This window comes from Mytilus trossulus, chromosome 3 (assembly GCF_036588685.1).
Source record: "Mytilus trossulus isolate FHL-02 chromosome 3, PNRI_Mtr1.1.1.hap1, whole genome shotgun sequence".
Lineage (NCBI taxonomy): Eukaryota > Metazoa > Mollusca > Bivalvia > Mytilida > Mytilidae > Mytilus > Mytilus trossulus.
The window spans coordinates 23,289,600-23,300,981 of NC_086375.1; the positions used below are offsets into that span (position 1 = coordinate 23,289,600).

At 32.7% G+C, this 11,382-nt stretch overlaps 1 protein-coding gene across 1 annotated transcript; it reads right to left on the reverse strand.

Annotated features, from left to right (window-relative positions):
• Positions 1 to 3,762: 3,762 nt before the first annotated feature.
• On the reverse strand, positions 3,763 to 4,647 carry LOC134710548 (uncharacterized). The gene has a single exon (XM_063570919.1). The coding sequence runs from the start codon at positions 4,645 to 4,647 to the stop codon at positions 3,763 to 3,765; it is 885 nt and encodes a 294-aa protein (XP_063426989.1).
• Between the last annotated feature and the right edge of the window lie 6,735 nt (positions 4,648 to 11,382).

Sequence of the window (11,382 nt, forward strand, 5' to 3'; positions counted from 1 at the left end):
CGTCGTCCATTGTCGTGGTCGTTAACTTTTTACATTTTGAACTTCTTCTAGAGAACAAATTAATGGAATGAAACCAAACATAGCATGAATGTTCCTTATGAGGTGCTGACTTAGTGTTGTAACTTTGTAGCTGATCCATCATCCAAAATGGCCGCCTGTCGAGAACGTACTTTAACATAGGACCCTATGGGAAATGCATACAAATGACTTCGTTTACTGAACCATTGAATAGAATGAAACCAAACATAGTATGAATGTTCCTTATGAGGTGTTGACAAAGTGTTGTTACTTTATAGCCGGTCCATCATCCCAAGATGGCAACCAGCGGGGGACTTGGTTTAACATAGGGCCCTATGGGAAATGCATACTAAAGTCTTCTAGAGAACCACTGAATTGAATGAAACCAAACATAGCATGGATTTTTCTTTCCTTAAGAGGTGCTGGCCAAGTGTTGTTACTTTGTGGCCAAATTTTATATTTGTCAATATGATTTCAAAAACCTAAGTAGAGTCATGTGAGCAATACAGGCTCTTGAGAACCTCTAGTTATTCAAGTCACCAAAAAAAAACTATTTATATTACAGTGATTTATTTCAGAATGATCGACTTTAAAATTCAGTTTGTCCTTTTATAAAAAATATTTCTCTCTTACGAAGTTATCATGGCATTAATCTTTTGACAAAAAAGAAAACCCACAGTGTACATGTTGATGTTCTTGAGGTGATAGTCCACGGCATGTATTTCCTAGCTGAATTTTCATGATGCATATCTTTTAAATACTAGGAAGATAACTAGAATTAAACTAGGGTTTTTAAATGGTTATTTAAAGTAATTCTTTCACTATCATGCATTGCTTACTCATAATACAATATAATGTTTATCATAGATGATCATGCATGTCTTCCATTTTGTGTAGTAAATATGCATTAACAATCCTGTCCACTTTTCTTTGCTACCTTTATACTTTTCAAAAGACCAACAGACAAAAAAGTATCTTGTAATGTTTTCTAATTCAGTTCCAGGTATGCTGATGATGTTCTACCACTCAAAAACTCACATTTAAATAATGCTTATATCTCAAATATCCAAGTGAACTGGAAATAAAGCATCTCGGTATTGTAACAGGTGTATTTCAAATTAGAATCTATTATAAAAGTTATGAGTTAAAATTTCCAATTGATATCTTCCCATTTCTCAGCAGTAACATACCCTCTTTTCCCCTTCATTGTATGGCTTTTGTATATTGAATAAGGCAACAGTAGAATACCGCTGTTCAAAAGACACAAATTGATTAAACAGCTTTCATGACAATAGTGTTTTGTCTGATCTCCTTTATCCGTATCGTACTTGATTGTCCAGGATTTTGCCATGACTGTTAGCTTCATTCGTGTTGTTTAAGTCGTTGTCTAGGTTGAGTAACCTACCACTGCTGGGGCCAAGTGAGCTATTCTCATCTCTTGACGTTCGTCGTCCGTCGCTGTCCGTTGTTGTCGGCATTAAATTTTCTACGACCGCAAAATTTTCTTGGTTGAATATTGGTATCACATCGTTGTCTTCACCGTCAGCATCATCTGGAGACAGATGATTTGCGGATAACAACTTTAATATAAGTAAATAAAAAATCAAAAAATATTAACACAAGGTTTACAATCACTTATGGAAAGCTGGGAATGATTTTGGGGTTTATGGCCCCCACTGTTTAGGAATTATAGGGACACTCATAAGCATTTTTCTAGTTTCCAGACAAAAACTTGTGTGCAAGTGCATGGATCCTTCTGAAATTGTACCATAAGGTTTCATACCAAATACGAAAGGTTCGGATAGAGTTTGGGGTCATGGCCCTCACTGTTTAGGAATTAGGGCTAAAATAGAGAGAAAAAAATACTTTTCTATATTGCTTATTTCTTGACCAATTTCAATGAGGTTTTATTCTTGGATTCTTAGGATTCTTTAATATGCTGATTCTAACAGTGTATTAAGTTTTTGGATTTTGGGTACCATTTTTAAGATTGGTCCCCATTGAGGTCCAAAGGGTCCAAAATTGGTTTATGTTTGATTTCATCAAAAATTAAATTCTTGGGGTTCTTTGATATGCCTAATCTAACCGTGTTTTTACATTTTAACATTTTAGTCCCGTTTTAAAATTGGTCTACATTACGGTCCTTAGGGTCTAAAATTGAACTAAGTTTGTTTTAAACAAAAAAATGAATTCAATGGGTTCTTTGATATGCTGAATTTTAAAAATGTATTTAGATTTTTTATTATGGGCCCAGTTTTCAAGATTTCAATCAGGGTTAAACTTTGTTTAACAAACATTAAATGTGTGGCGTTATTTGATATGCAGAATTTAACCATGTATTAAGATTTAAGATTTTTGGGCCCGTTATCAAATTGGTCCTCATTGAGTCAAAAGTGGTCCTAAATAAAACTATTTGTTTTGATTCACCAACAATTGAATTCTTGGGGTTCTTTGATATGCTGAATCTAACCATGTATTTAGATTTTGGATATTGAACCTTAAAAGGTAAATGTTCAATTTAAATTTTTGAGTTCTAAGACCTCATTCATTCTGTGTCAGAAACCTATGAGACAAATATTTAATCACAATCCAAATTCAGAGCTGTATTAAGTTAAAATGTTGTGTCCATACTTGCCCCAGCTTTTTTTCAGGGTTCCATCTCTGGTCGAATAAAGCTGTGCCCTGCGGAGCAATTCATCAAATTTTGAACTTCTTCTAGAGAATCACTTAATGGAATGTAAGCAAAAATTGCATGAATGTTCCTTATGATGTGCTGACCAAGTGTTGTTACTACGTAGCCGTTCCATCATCCAAGATGGCCGCCATCGTGAACTTCGTTTAACATAGGGCCCTATGAACTTAACATACCAGTGTCTTTTGTTTGAGAACCACTGAATTGAATGAAACCAAACATAGCATGAATGTTCTTTATGAGGAGTTTTGTTACTTTGTAGCCAATCCACCATCCAAGATGATCGCAAGCGGGGTACTTAGTTTAACATTGGACCCTTTGGGAAAACATACAAATGTCTTCTTATAGGTAACCACTACATGGAATGAAACCAAACATACCACGAATGTTCCTAATGAGGTGCTGACCAAGTGTTGTTACTTTGTAGCCGATCTATCTTCCAAGTTGGCTACCAGCGGGGGAATAAGTTTAACATAGGACCCGACGGGAAATACATACAAATGTCTTCTTTTAGAGAACCACTGAATGGAATGAAACCAAATTTAGAATGAATGTTTATTATGAGATGCTGACCAAGTGTTGTTACTTTGTAGCCGATCAATTATCCCAGATGGCCGCCAGTGGGAGACTTTGTTTAAAATAGGACCCTCCGAGAAAATACTTGCAAATGTTTTCTTTCAGAGAACCACAGAATTGAAAGCAATTTTGGACCAAATTTGGCCTGAATCATTATTTAAGTATCTATTATGATTTTTTTTAATCTTTTTTATATGATTTCAAAAACCCAAGTAAAGTCAGGTGAGCGACACAGGCTCTTGAGAGCTTCAACATTATATGTTTCGTTGAAAAATGTACAAAAAAGGTTGATATATAGTTCTACAATTTTAAGGAAAACTTGTGTTACGAATATAAAAAAGAGATTTTTTTTTTTTTTTAATTAGTCAAATACTAACTTATTTTGCAGAAGTAGATGACTGCTATTTTTATAGTTTAATGTTTAATTTCTTTAACAATAACACAAACAAACGATGAACTGTTCATTTAATTAAGTTTCATTCAATGAAATTCGTCATATGCAACTCAGTTTTTCCAGAATCCGTACAACCGATCACTAACTGTCCTTCTTTATTCAAACATATACTAACTGGCTCAGTTATGTTAGTGTCTGCAATACAATTACAGATAAATTGCCCATCCTTCGAAAGAACATGAATTGCATTTGTTTTTTTCTCAGCCACAAGAACAAGATCCAAAGATGTTGTGATAATGTCGTTGGGAGAAAAGTCATTCTCTGAATTTATGTCTGGATGACCACTATATATCCACTTAGGCTGCCCCCATTTCCCAATAACTACAACTCTTGGCTTTTTTGGATACCTGGGCTTATCTAAAACACAAACATATCCATTGATGTTTGTTGTAATTTTTTTCGGAAGAGTAATAAATTCTTTACTATTGCCCTCAACGCGTCTCATTATACTTTTGTTATATGTGTAAATCATTTTGGGAGGCGCGAATGTCATATGAGTTAGTTCAAAGAATCCAGCAGAACAGTCCCTCCTGTTAGTAAAACCTAAAATGATTTCTTTTTTCTTAGTTGTATGAATACCTTCAAAACTGAGATTATCGTCTGTTATTGACGGTGACAATTCTTCAAATTGTCCATTCCTTCTAAGACGTCTTATTTTAAACTTGTCATCTGAAAGTAAGATATCTTCCTTATAGTTTGTTATATCTGAAATATTTGCATATCCGGAATTTACACTTTCATCTATAAAATCATTTGTAGTGACAAATTTGGAACCTGATATTGTAAAAAACACAAATCTTCTAGAATTTCGGTTGAACATAACATATATATCATCATTAAGCGACACTAGTCTATTTATCTTGGGAAAATTAAGCTTAAAAGTATGATTTAAAACTACTTTAGGCATCCTTATTACTGATCCCAAGACTTCTTTTATACATTTCTCGTTTGGTTCAACGTAAACCAGACCTGGTGGTTCTATTCCCAAAGCGAATTCCTCTGGTATGTCTCTACTAGCGTTTTCTGCAGTTTAAAAAACTGAAGCAGGATCTTGTGTTTCCAAAACTTCGCCAAGACTATTTTTTCTGGTCATTAAATCTTGTTCTGTCTGAAATAGTCTTTCACGTTCTGTTACTACTGGATTGTTTTCTGGATCCCATATACCTTTCATAACTTCTTCAAGTTTAAATGCTTCCCTAGTTACCGTATCTTTAACTTCATTTTTCCGATTAGAAATTTTTTCTTTTATTTCGTTTTGTTTTGTGACCTCATCATCATCCATTTTTCTAAATTTCGACGCTTGCTCTTCAAAGAATGGATAACATGCATCAATTTTTCTTTTTAAATCTTTGAGTAAAAGATGTTTTTCTTCATATACTTGATTAAGTTTCTCACACTGAAATGGTCTGATTAAGCACGACGAGCATAATGATTTGTCGCAGTTTAGACAGTAGGAGACACATGTCTGATCCGTATGTTTTGAACATGAAATCTGTTTCAAGTCCACTTGTTTTACATTTTCCAAATTCGCAATGTTTTCCCCATGTTGTAAAAGTTCCAACTTGTGTTCGGATAATTTTTCAATTTTTGTGTGAATTTTGGTATTGCATACATCACACAGATTTAGATCACATGACTGGCAGCGCCATTTTACGACATCAGGTTCATCACAAAATTGGCAGTTTGAAGGTTTACCGGCCATTCTTTTTTGTTCATCCTATTATCGGAAGATTTTTTTTTCGATCAGCATAAATTTAAGTTAAACTAAAAATAAGTTTAAGTTATTCAGTTCATTTAAAGTCTTTTAAAAAGTATGTGAAGCAAATTCAAACTTTCTATCTACAGTTCTATACTTTAAACAGTCATGTACTTGCTTAATCGTTAATCTACAGATTTTCTTCAGTGACTCTATAGAAGACAACACAATCATGCAAGTGATTAACAACAAAAGATATATTGTCGTTGTAATAAAATAAAAGAATTTAAATTGTCTGATCGTCCACATGCAAAATAAATGCTATGCTTTATAAAAAGTATTATTAAAAGATATGTTATGCATTCTAATAAGACGTCCTTATTACGCTTTGTAAACAAAGCGGTGTTCTAATGAGCACAAAATATGTTTGACACATGCACACAAACTTACTGTTCATATTAACGTAATTTCCATCGTTATCCTTTAAAATGTATACATTTAAGCAGCTAACATAAACTTTTATTATATATTTTTATAAAACAACTCATATTTACCCTGCTCGTAGATTTTAAACTTATCAAATATGAAATGTAATACGTACAGACTCCTCGGGGAGGAAACGGGAACATTCAATCATTTTTACGATATTTTCGTACGCTTCGACCTGTAAAAATACTGAATTTGTCCACATTTTAAAAATCGCTAACGCTCAGTGTAAAATATCGACAAATATAATGCCTACCCATGTTAAAATGAGCATAGAGCATGACGTGCAGGAATTATTTCTTAAATTATGCATGGATGTTATTACCCATTATTTTATAAATGTCTTTTATCTGTTATTGATCGACATGCGCTGAATGTTTTTTTGTCAATGCAATGTGTTATAAAAATATGAATGCTCTATTTTCTTAATTTGAAATAATGAATTTAATTTCGTGCAACTTAAATGATAAGAATTTTGAATCTTTATAAGTTTATTGGCACTTATATGTCAGTGGTTTTTTTTTACTTGCGTTAAAACAAAAAATAAAAGTTGTACCAGTCTTCACCCTATGAATCCTTAATAGAGTATATCTTTTTTCTTCTAATACTTAACTTGATGACACAGACCATGGAAGTAAATTTAAAAAGGAATAACATCATCGTCAGTTCAAGGGTTTCATCTGCGTTACCGCCCATTTTTCGATAACTCGTTAATTGGTTTAATATCTGGCATGGAAGTTGATTTTCTGCATGTGATCGATCAAATCACTGACACTTTTCGGTCATTTTCGTGATCACGAATAATTACGAACAGATAAGTTTTTGTCGTATATACGTGCGAAGTAACCCAAATAGTCCATTCGTTACATTCCGTTGCCGAATAGAGTCATTCGTTCAATTTTTATTTTAGTCCAATTTCCTATTTCTGGTTAGTTTGATCTTAATAGTTTAAACCGACAGCTATCACATGTGAGCTGTGTCATTTATCAATCTTAATATTTACAGACAGTTGAAAGGCCATTTCCGTAATTTAAGAAGATGAAGTTATACAAAAAATACATGTGGACCCTTTTTTTTTTTTTATTAAAAACGAATAATCTATGTCTTTCGTGTTATAGTCAATTAAAATATTTAAAAACGGTTCTATCCTTCAATATATAGTTCTTGATACATAAACTAATTCTTGTAAAAATATATTTGCCGTCAGACAGATAGCGTCAAGCTCATTTTGTCGGTTTGTTTAATTTTTGCTGTAGCTTGTTATGGTGATACAAGTATTCCACAATAAGCACTTTAAAAATATATATTTACGAACATATTTATGACCATTTTAGTTGCCCAGTTTCAATAATCAATGACATTTATGACATATACATAAATCTAGAATACTTGAAAGTAAATATCCTTTTTTAAATCTCGATAAACTTTGCATATTTCAACAACAAAACAATCTATGTCTAGATTTGTTTGTATTATTTTGTTAAACATCATGGGAAACCTAACCGATTCATCGGTATTTACCTGTTTTATTCGGGATTCGCTTTTAACCGGAAAATACTTTTAGAACAGTTTAAAACAAACGGTAAAAAGCAAAAATATGCTAAATTATATACAATTGTCCATGCTAAACTGTTGTAGTTACAATTTTCGTACTTTTTATTCAGTTTTTTTTTACATCATACGACTTCTTTCTGTGGGTAGATACCTGAGCGACAGTCAAGCTCATAAATTGAAAATAAACTGACAACGCCATGGCTAAAAATGAAAAGGACAAACAATAGCCCACATGACACAACATAAACAACTAAAGAATAAGCCAAACGAACCCCTCCAAAAACTAGGGGTGATTTCCGGTGCTCCGTAATGGTGTGCAGATCCTGTTCCACATGTGACACCCGTTGTGAAAGTATGATTGATAGATTTAAACGAACCGGGTAATGTACAATCACTATCCTATGGAGTTTAAGTTAGCGCCTCGTTACGACACATATTTTTCCAATCGTCATCATGAAAGAAATTGAATTTTAGCTCTTGAAAATCGATAAATATATTTACATTGGCTGCATATCATTCATAGTTTCATTCAATTTTTAAACAAACCTACTGCGTTGAAATCAATAATATTCCGAAAATTTGCTTGCAGTCATTTTAGAACAGCTAAGCTTTCAGACAATTCAAACGAAATGCTGAAGAGTACAGGTAAATAATAACCGATGAGAAAGCATGTATAGAGACGGCAGATATCTAATTTGACTGAAGGCAAAATATTTAATGAACAGTAATGATTTTTTCGCAGTTGATAAGACTGAAAATTTACAAACAAGACTGAATGTGACTTGGCTTATTTATTGTCAGTCTTGTATAAATTAAGGCAACGGTAGAATACCACTGTTTCAAAAGTCAATAATCATATTAGAGAAAAGAATACAGGTTACAAACTAAAACTAAAACACATCATCTATAAGAGAAAAACAACGAAACAACAGAATCATTGAAGAGCAACAAAAACAAACTACAATGCAACATACAGGTTTTCAATTTAAACAATATGCACATGCATATTTACTGGTAACATTCCTAAGTTATGTCTCCGTGAGATGTTCCTCCTCCCTTGTTTCAATTTTTAAAAGAATTTGAAAACAAGACTTTAATTATTGCCAGCTTATCCTATTTACATATTTTCTGATATAAAATGCTTAGAACCTGTTTAAAACTGTTTTGATAACCTATTGAAAGCATATATCAGAATACTATAATTAGCTATCAAAGGTGGTACCAAGATTGTAATTTAGTACGCCAGACGCGCGTTTCGTCCTCATAAGACTCATCAGTGACGCTCATATGTGACTTTAATTATTGCCAGCTTACCCTATTTACATATTTTCTGATATATAATGCCTAGAACCTGTTAAAAACTGTTTTGATAACCTATTGAAAGCATATCAGAATACTATAAATGTAAGGTTAGGGGACGGTTGGGATCCCGCTAACATGTTTAACCCCGCCACATTATTTATGTATGTGCCTGTCCCAAGTCAGGAAGCTGTAATTCAGTGGTTGTCGTTTGTTTATGTGTTACATATTTGTTTTTCTTTCATTTTTTTACTTAAATAAGGCCTTTTGTTTGCTCGTTTGAATTGTTTTACACTAACTTATCGGGGTCTTTTATAGCTGACTATGCCGTATGGGCTTTGTTCATTGTTGAAGGCCGTACGGTGACCTATAGTTGTTAAGGTTTGTGTCTCATTTTGGTCTTTTGTGGATAGTTGTCTCATTGGCAATCATACCACATATTTTTTTTATATAACATTCAATATTATATAAACTATCCAATCCTGCCTGTCTCCAGTCCTCAACTTACTGTATGCTTATTTTACTATGAAGTTTTGATTTTTTTTTTATCCTAGATTGATAGTTCATATGCACTACAATTTTTTTCAAAGGTCAAAATATAGGGCTTTGCGGCATATTTTTAACATTTATATACTTTTTTAGTTTAACTAACAATAATTTTCTAAACTACCCCTACCTCGAATGAAGGGTAACCACAGTTTTCAATGTAAACAATATGCACATTTACTGGTAACATTCACAAGTTATGTCTCTGTGAGATGGAATACAGAGAGAATAACTGAGAACCAGTATGCAAACAAAATATATTTTCTATGAATATTCTAAATCTCCCCAAAAGAGGCATGGTTTGAGAAACAGCTGTATTTACAAAGTGCAACCTACACAGAAATGAACTATAAGATATCAGTTGCAATTTTCATGACTTTGTACAGGACATTTTAAAAAAAAAAAATGGTGGGTTTAACCTTGTGTTGTGGCTAGCCAAAATTCGCGCTTTGGTGGCAATGTTATTGATACCACAAAAATTGACAACATTACATGACAATAATACAGTACAAATGAATGCAAGAACATTCAGGAAAGCGAAATACATGGGTACACAATACAATAGTACATGCTAATCATAGAACAAAAGCAAACACGTAAAACAACCTGGAACAGAACACAAAAACATCCCAACAGAACCCCGAACTGTCCGTCACACGACTCTATAAACGCAACAAAAGTGACGTCACAGGTAAATTTCTAATTATTGGATATAAATCAAGAAAATGTCTGTAATTATGTTATTTGATGTATGTTACTATAATTACAAGTATATTAATAAAGAATTGAGTGAGTAGGCCTACTTAGATATTTTTAAAATTGTATTATCTAGCTTTGTCGGAATTTCTTCTAAATCAAATTGTAAAACAAATAAACGTGTACATAAAGTTGCTTCAAACTAAAATATATAAATGCACTTAATGATTAATTATCTTTACTTTAACATACGAATAGACTACAACTCTTCCCTTTTTGTAATATGCTGATTTATCACACAAATACATCTATTGATATTTCTTGTTAACCTTTTAGGAAGGGCGCACAATGTTTTACTGTTGCCCTCAATGCGTCTCTTTATATATGAGTTATGCGTGTAACTCATATTGGGAGCCACGAATCGCTGATCAATAATTCCAGCGGAAGAGCAAGTGTTGATACCAAACCCTACAGTTTTTTCTTTATTTTCAGTTGCACAAATACTATAAAAAGCAATTTTATCGTTTGCTAATGAATGTGAAATTTTCAAATTGTCCAGTTTTTTTAAGCCGTCTAATTTGAAATCTTTAATCTGTTAGTAAGAGCTAGTTATATCTAAAATTCCGTAATATTTTTCTTTTTTTATTCGTCTAGCAAGTCATTTTGATCATCTTTTATAAAAGCTTTGGATTTCAAATATTTTGGCCACGAGCATCACCGAAGAGACATGTATTGTCGAAATGCGCATTTGGTGCAAGAAAATTGGTACCGTTAATTTTATTACTACCACTGGGTCGATGCCTCTGCTGGTGGACTATTAGTCCACGATGGTATCACCAACCCAGTAGAAAGTACTTTGGTACTGGCATGATAATACGGATTGTTTGTGTTATTAAAATTTACTGTACAAAATATTAGAAATTAATTTAAATTAAGGAATGTATCTCCCTCATGCAAAGCTCTGATTCCTTTCACGGATTTGGCTATACTTTTTGGACCTTTTGGATTATATCTCTTCATCTTTAATATAAGCTTTGGATTTCAAATATTTTGATCACATGACTAGCAATGCTTTTTTATAACATTGGCCGTTTGAATATTCGTAAGCCATTTTCAAATTTTTTAAACTTTTTTTCAATTTTTAAGCAGCAATTAATTGAGTTGAACTAACATGATGAGAAATCCGTGTTTTTGGAAATTCGTTTAATTTTATAATTTAAACGTTAATGTGTCTTATCGGAAATTTAAGAATGCAGTATGAACATGAAACTAAATTAACAAATAATATATAGATATACTGTTATTGCAGTTAATGAAAAAATCTTGAATTTTGTGAATGTCCCCATGCAACTAGTGTGTTACGTT

What these genes read in the sequence shown, in the direction of transcription:
- LOC134710548 (XM_063570919.1), bottom strand. Translation starts at nt 4,647, where the DNA reads ATGCCTAAAGTAGTTTTAAATCATACTTTTAAGCTTAATTTTCCCAAG.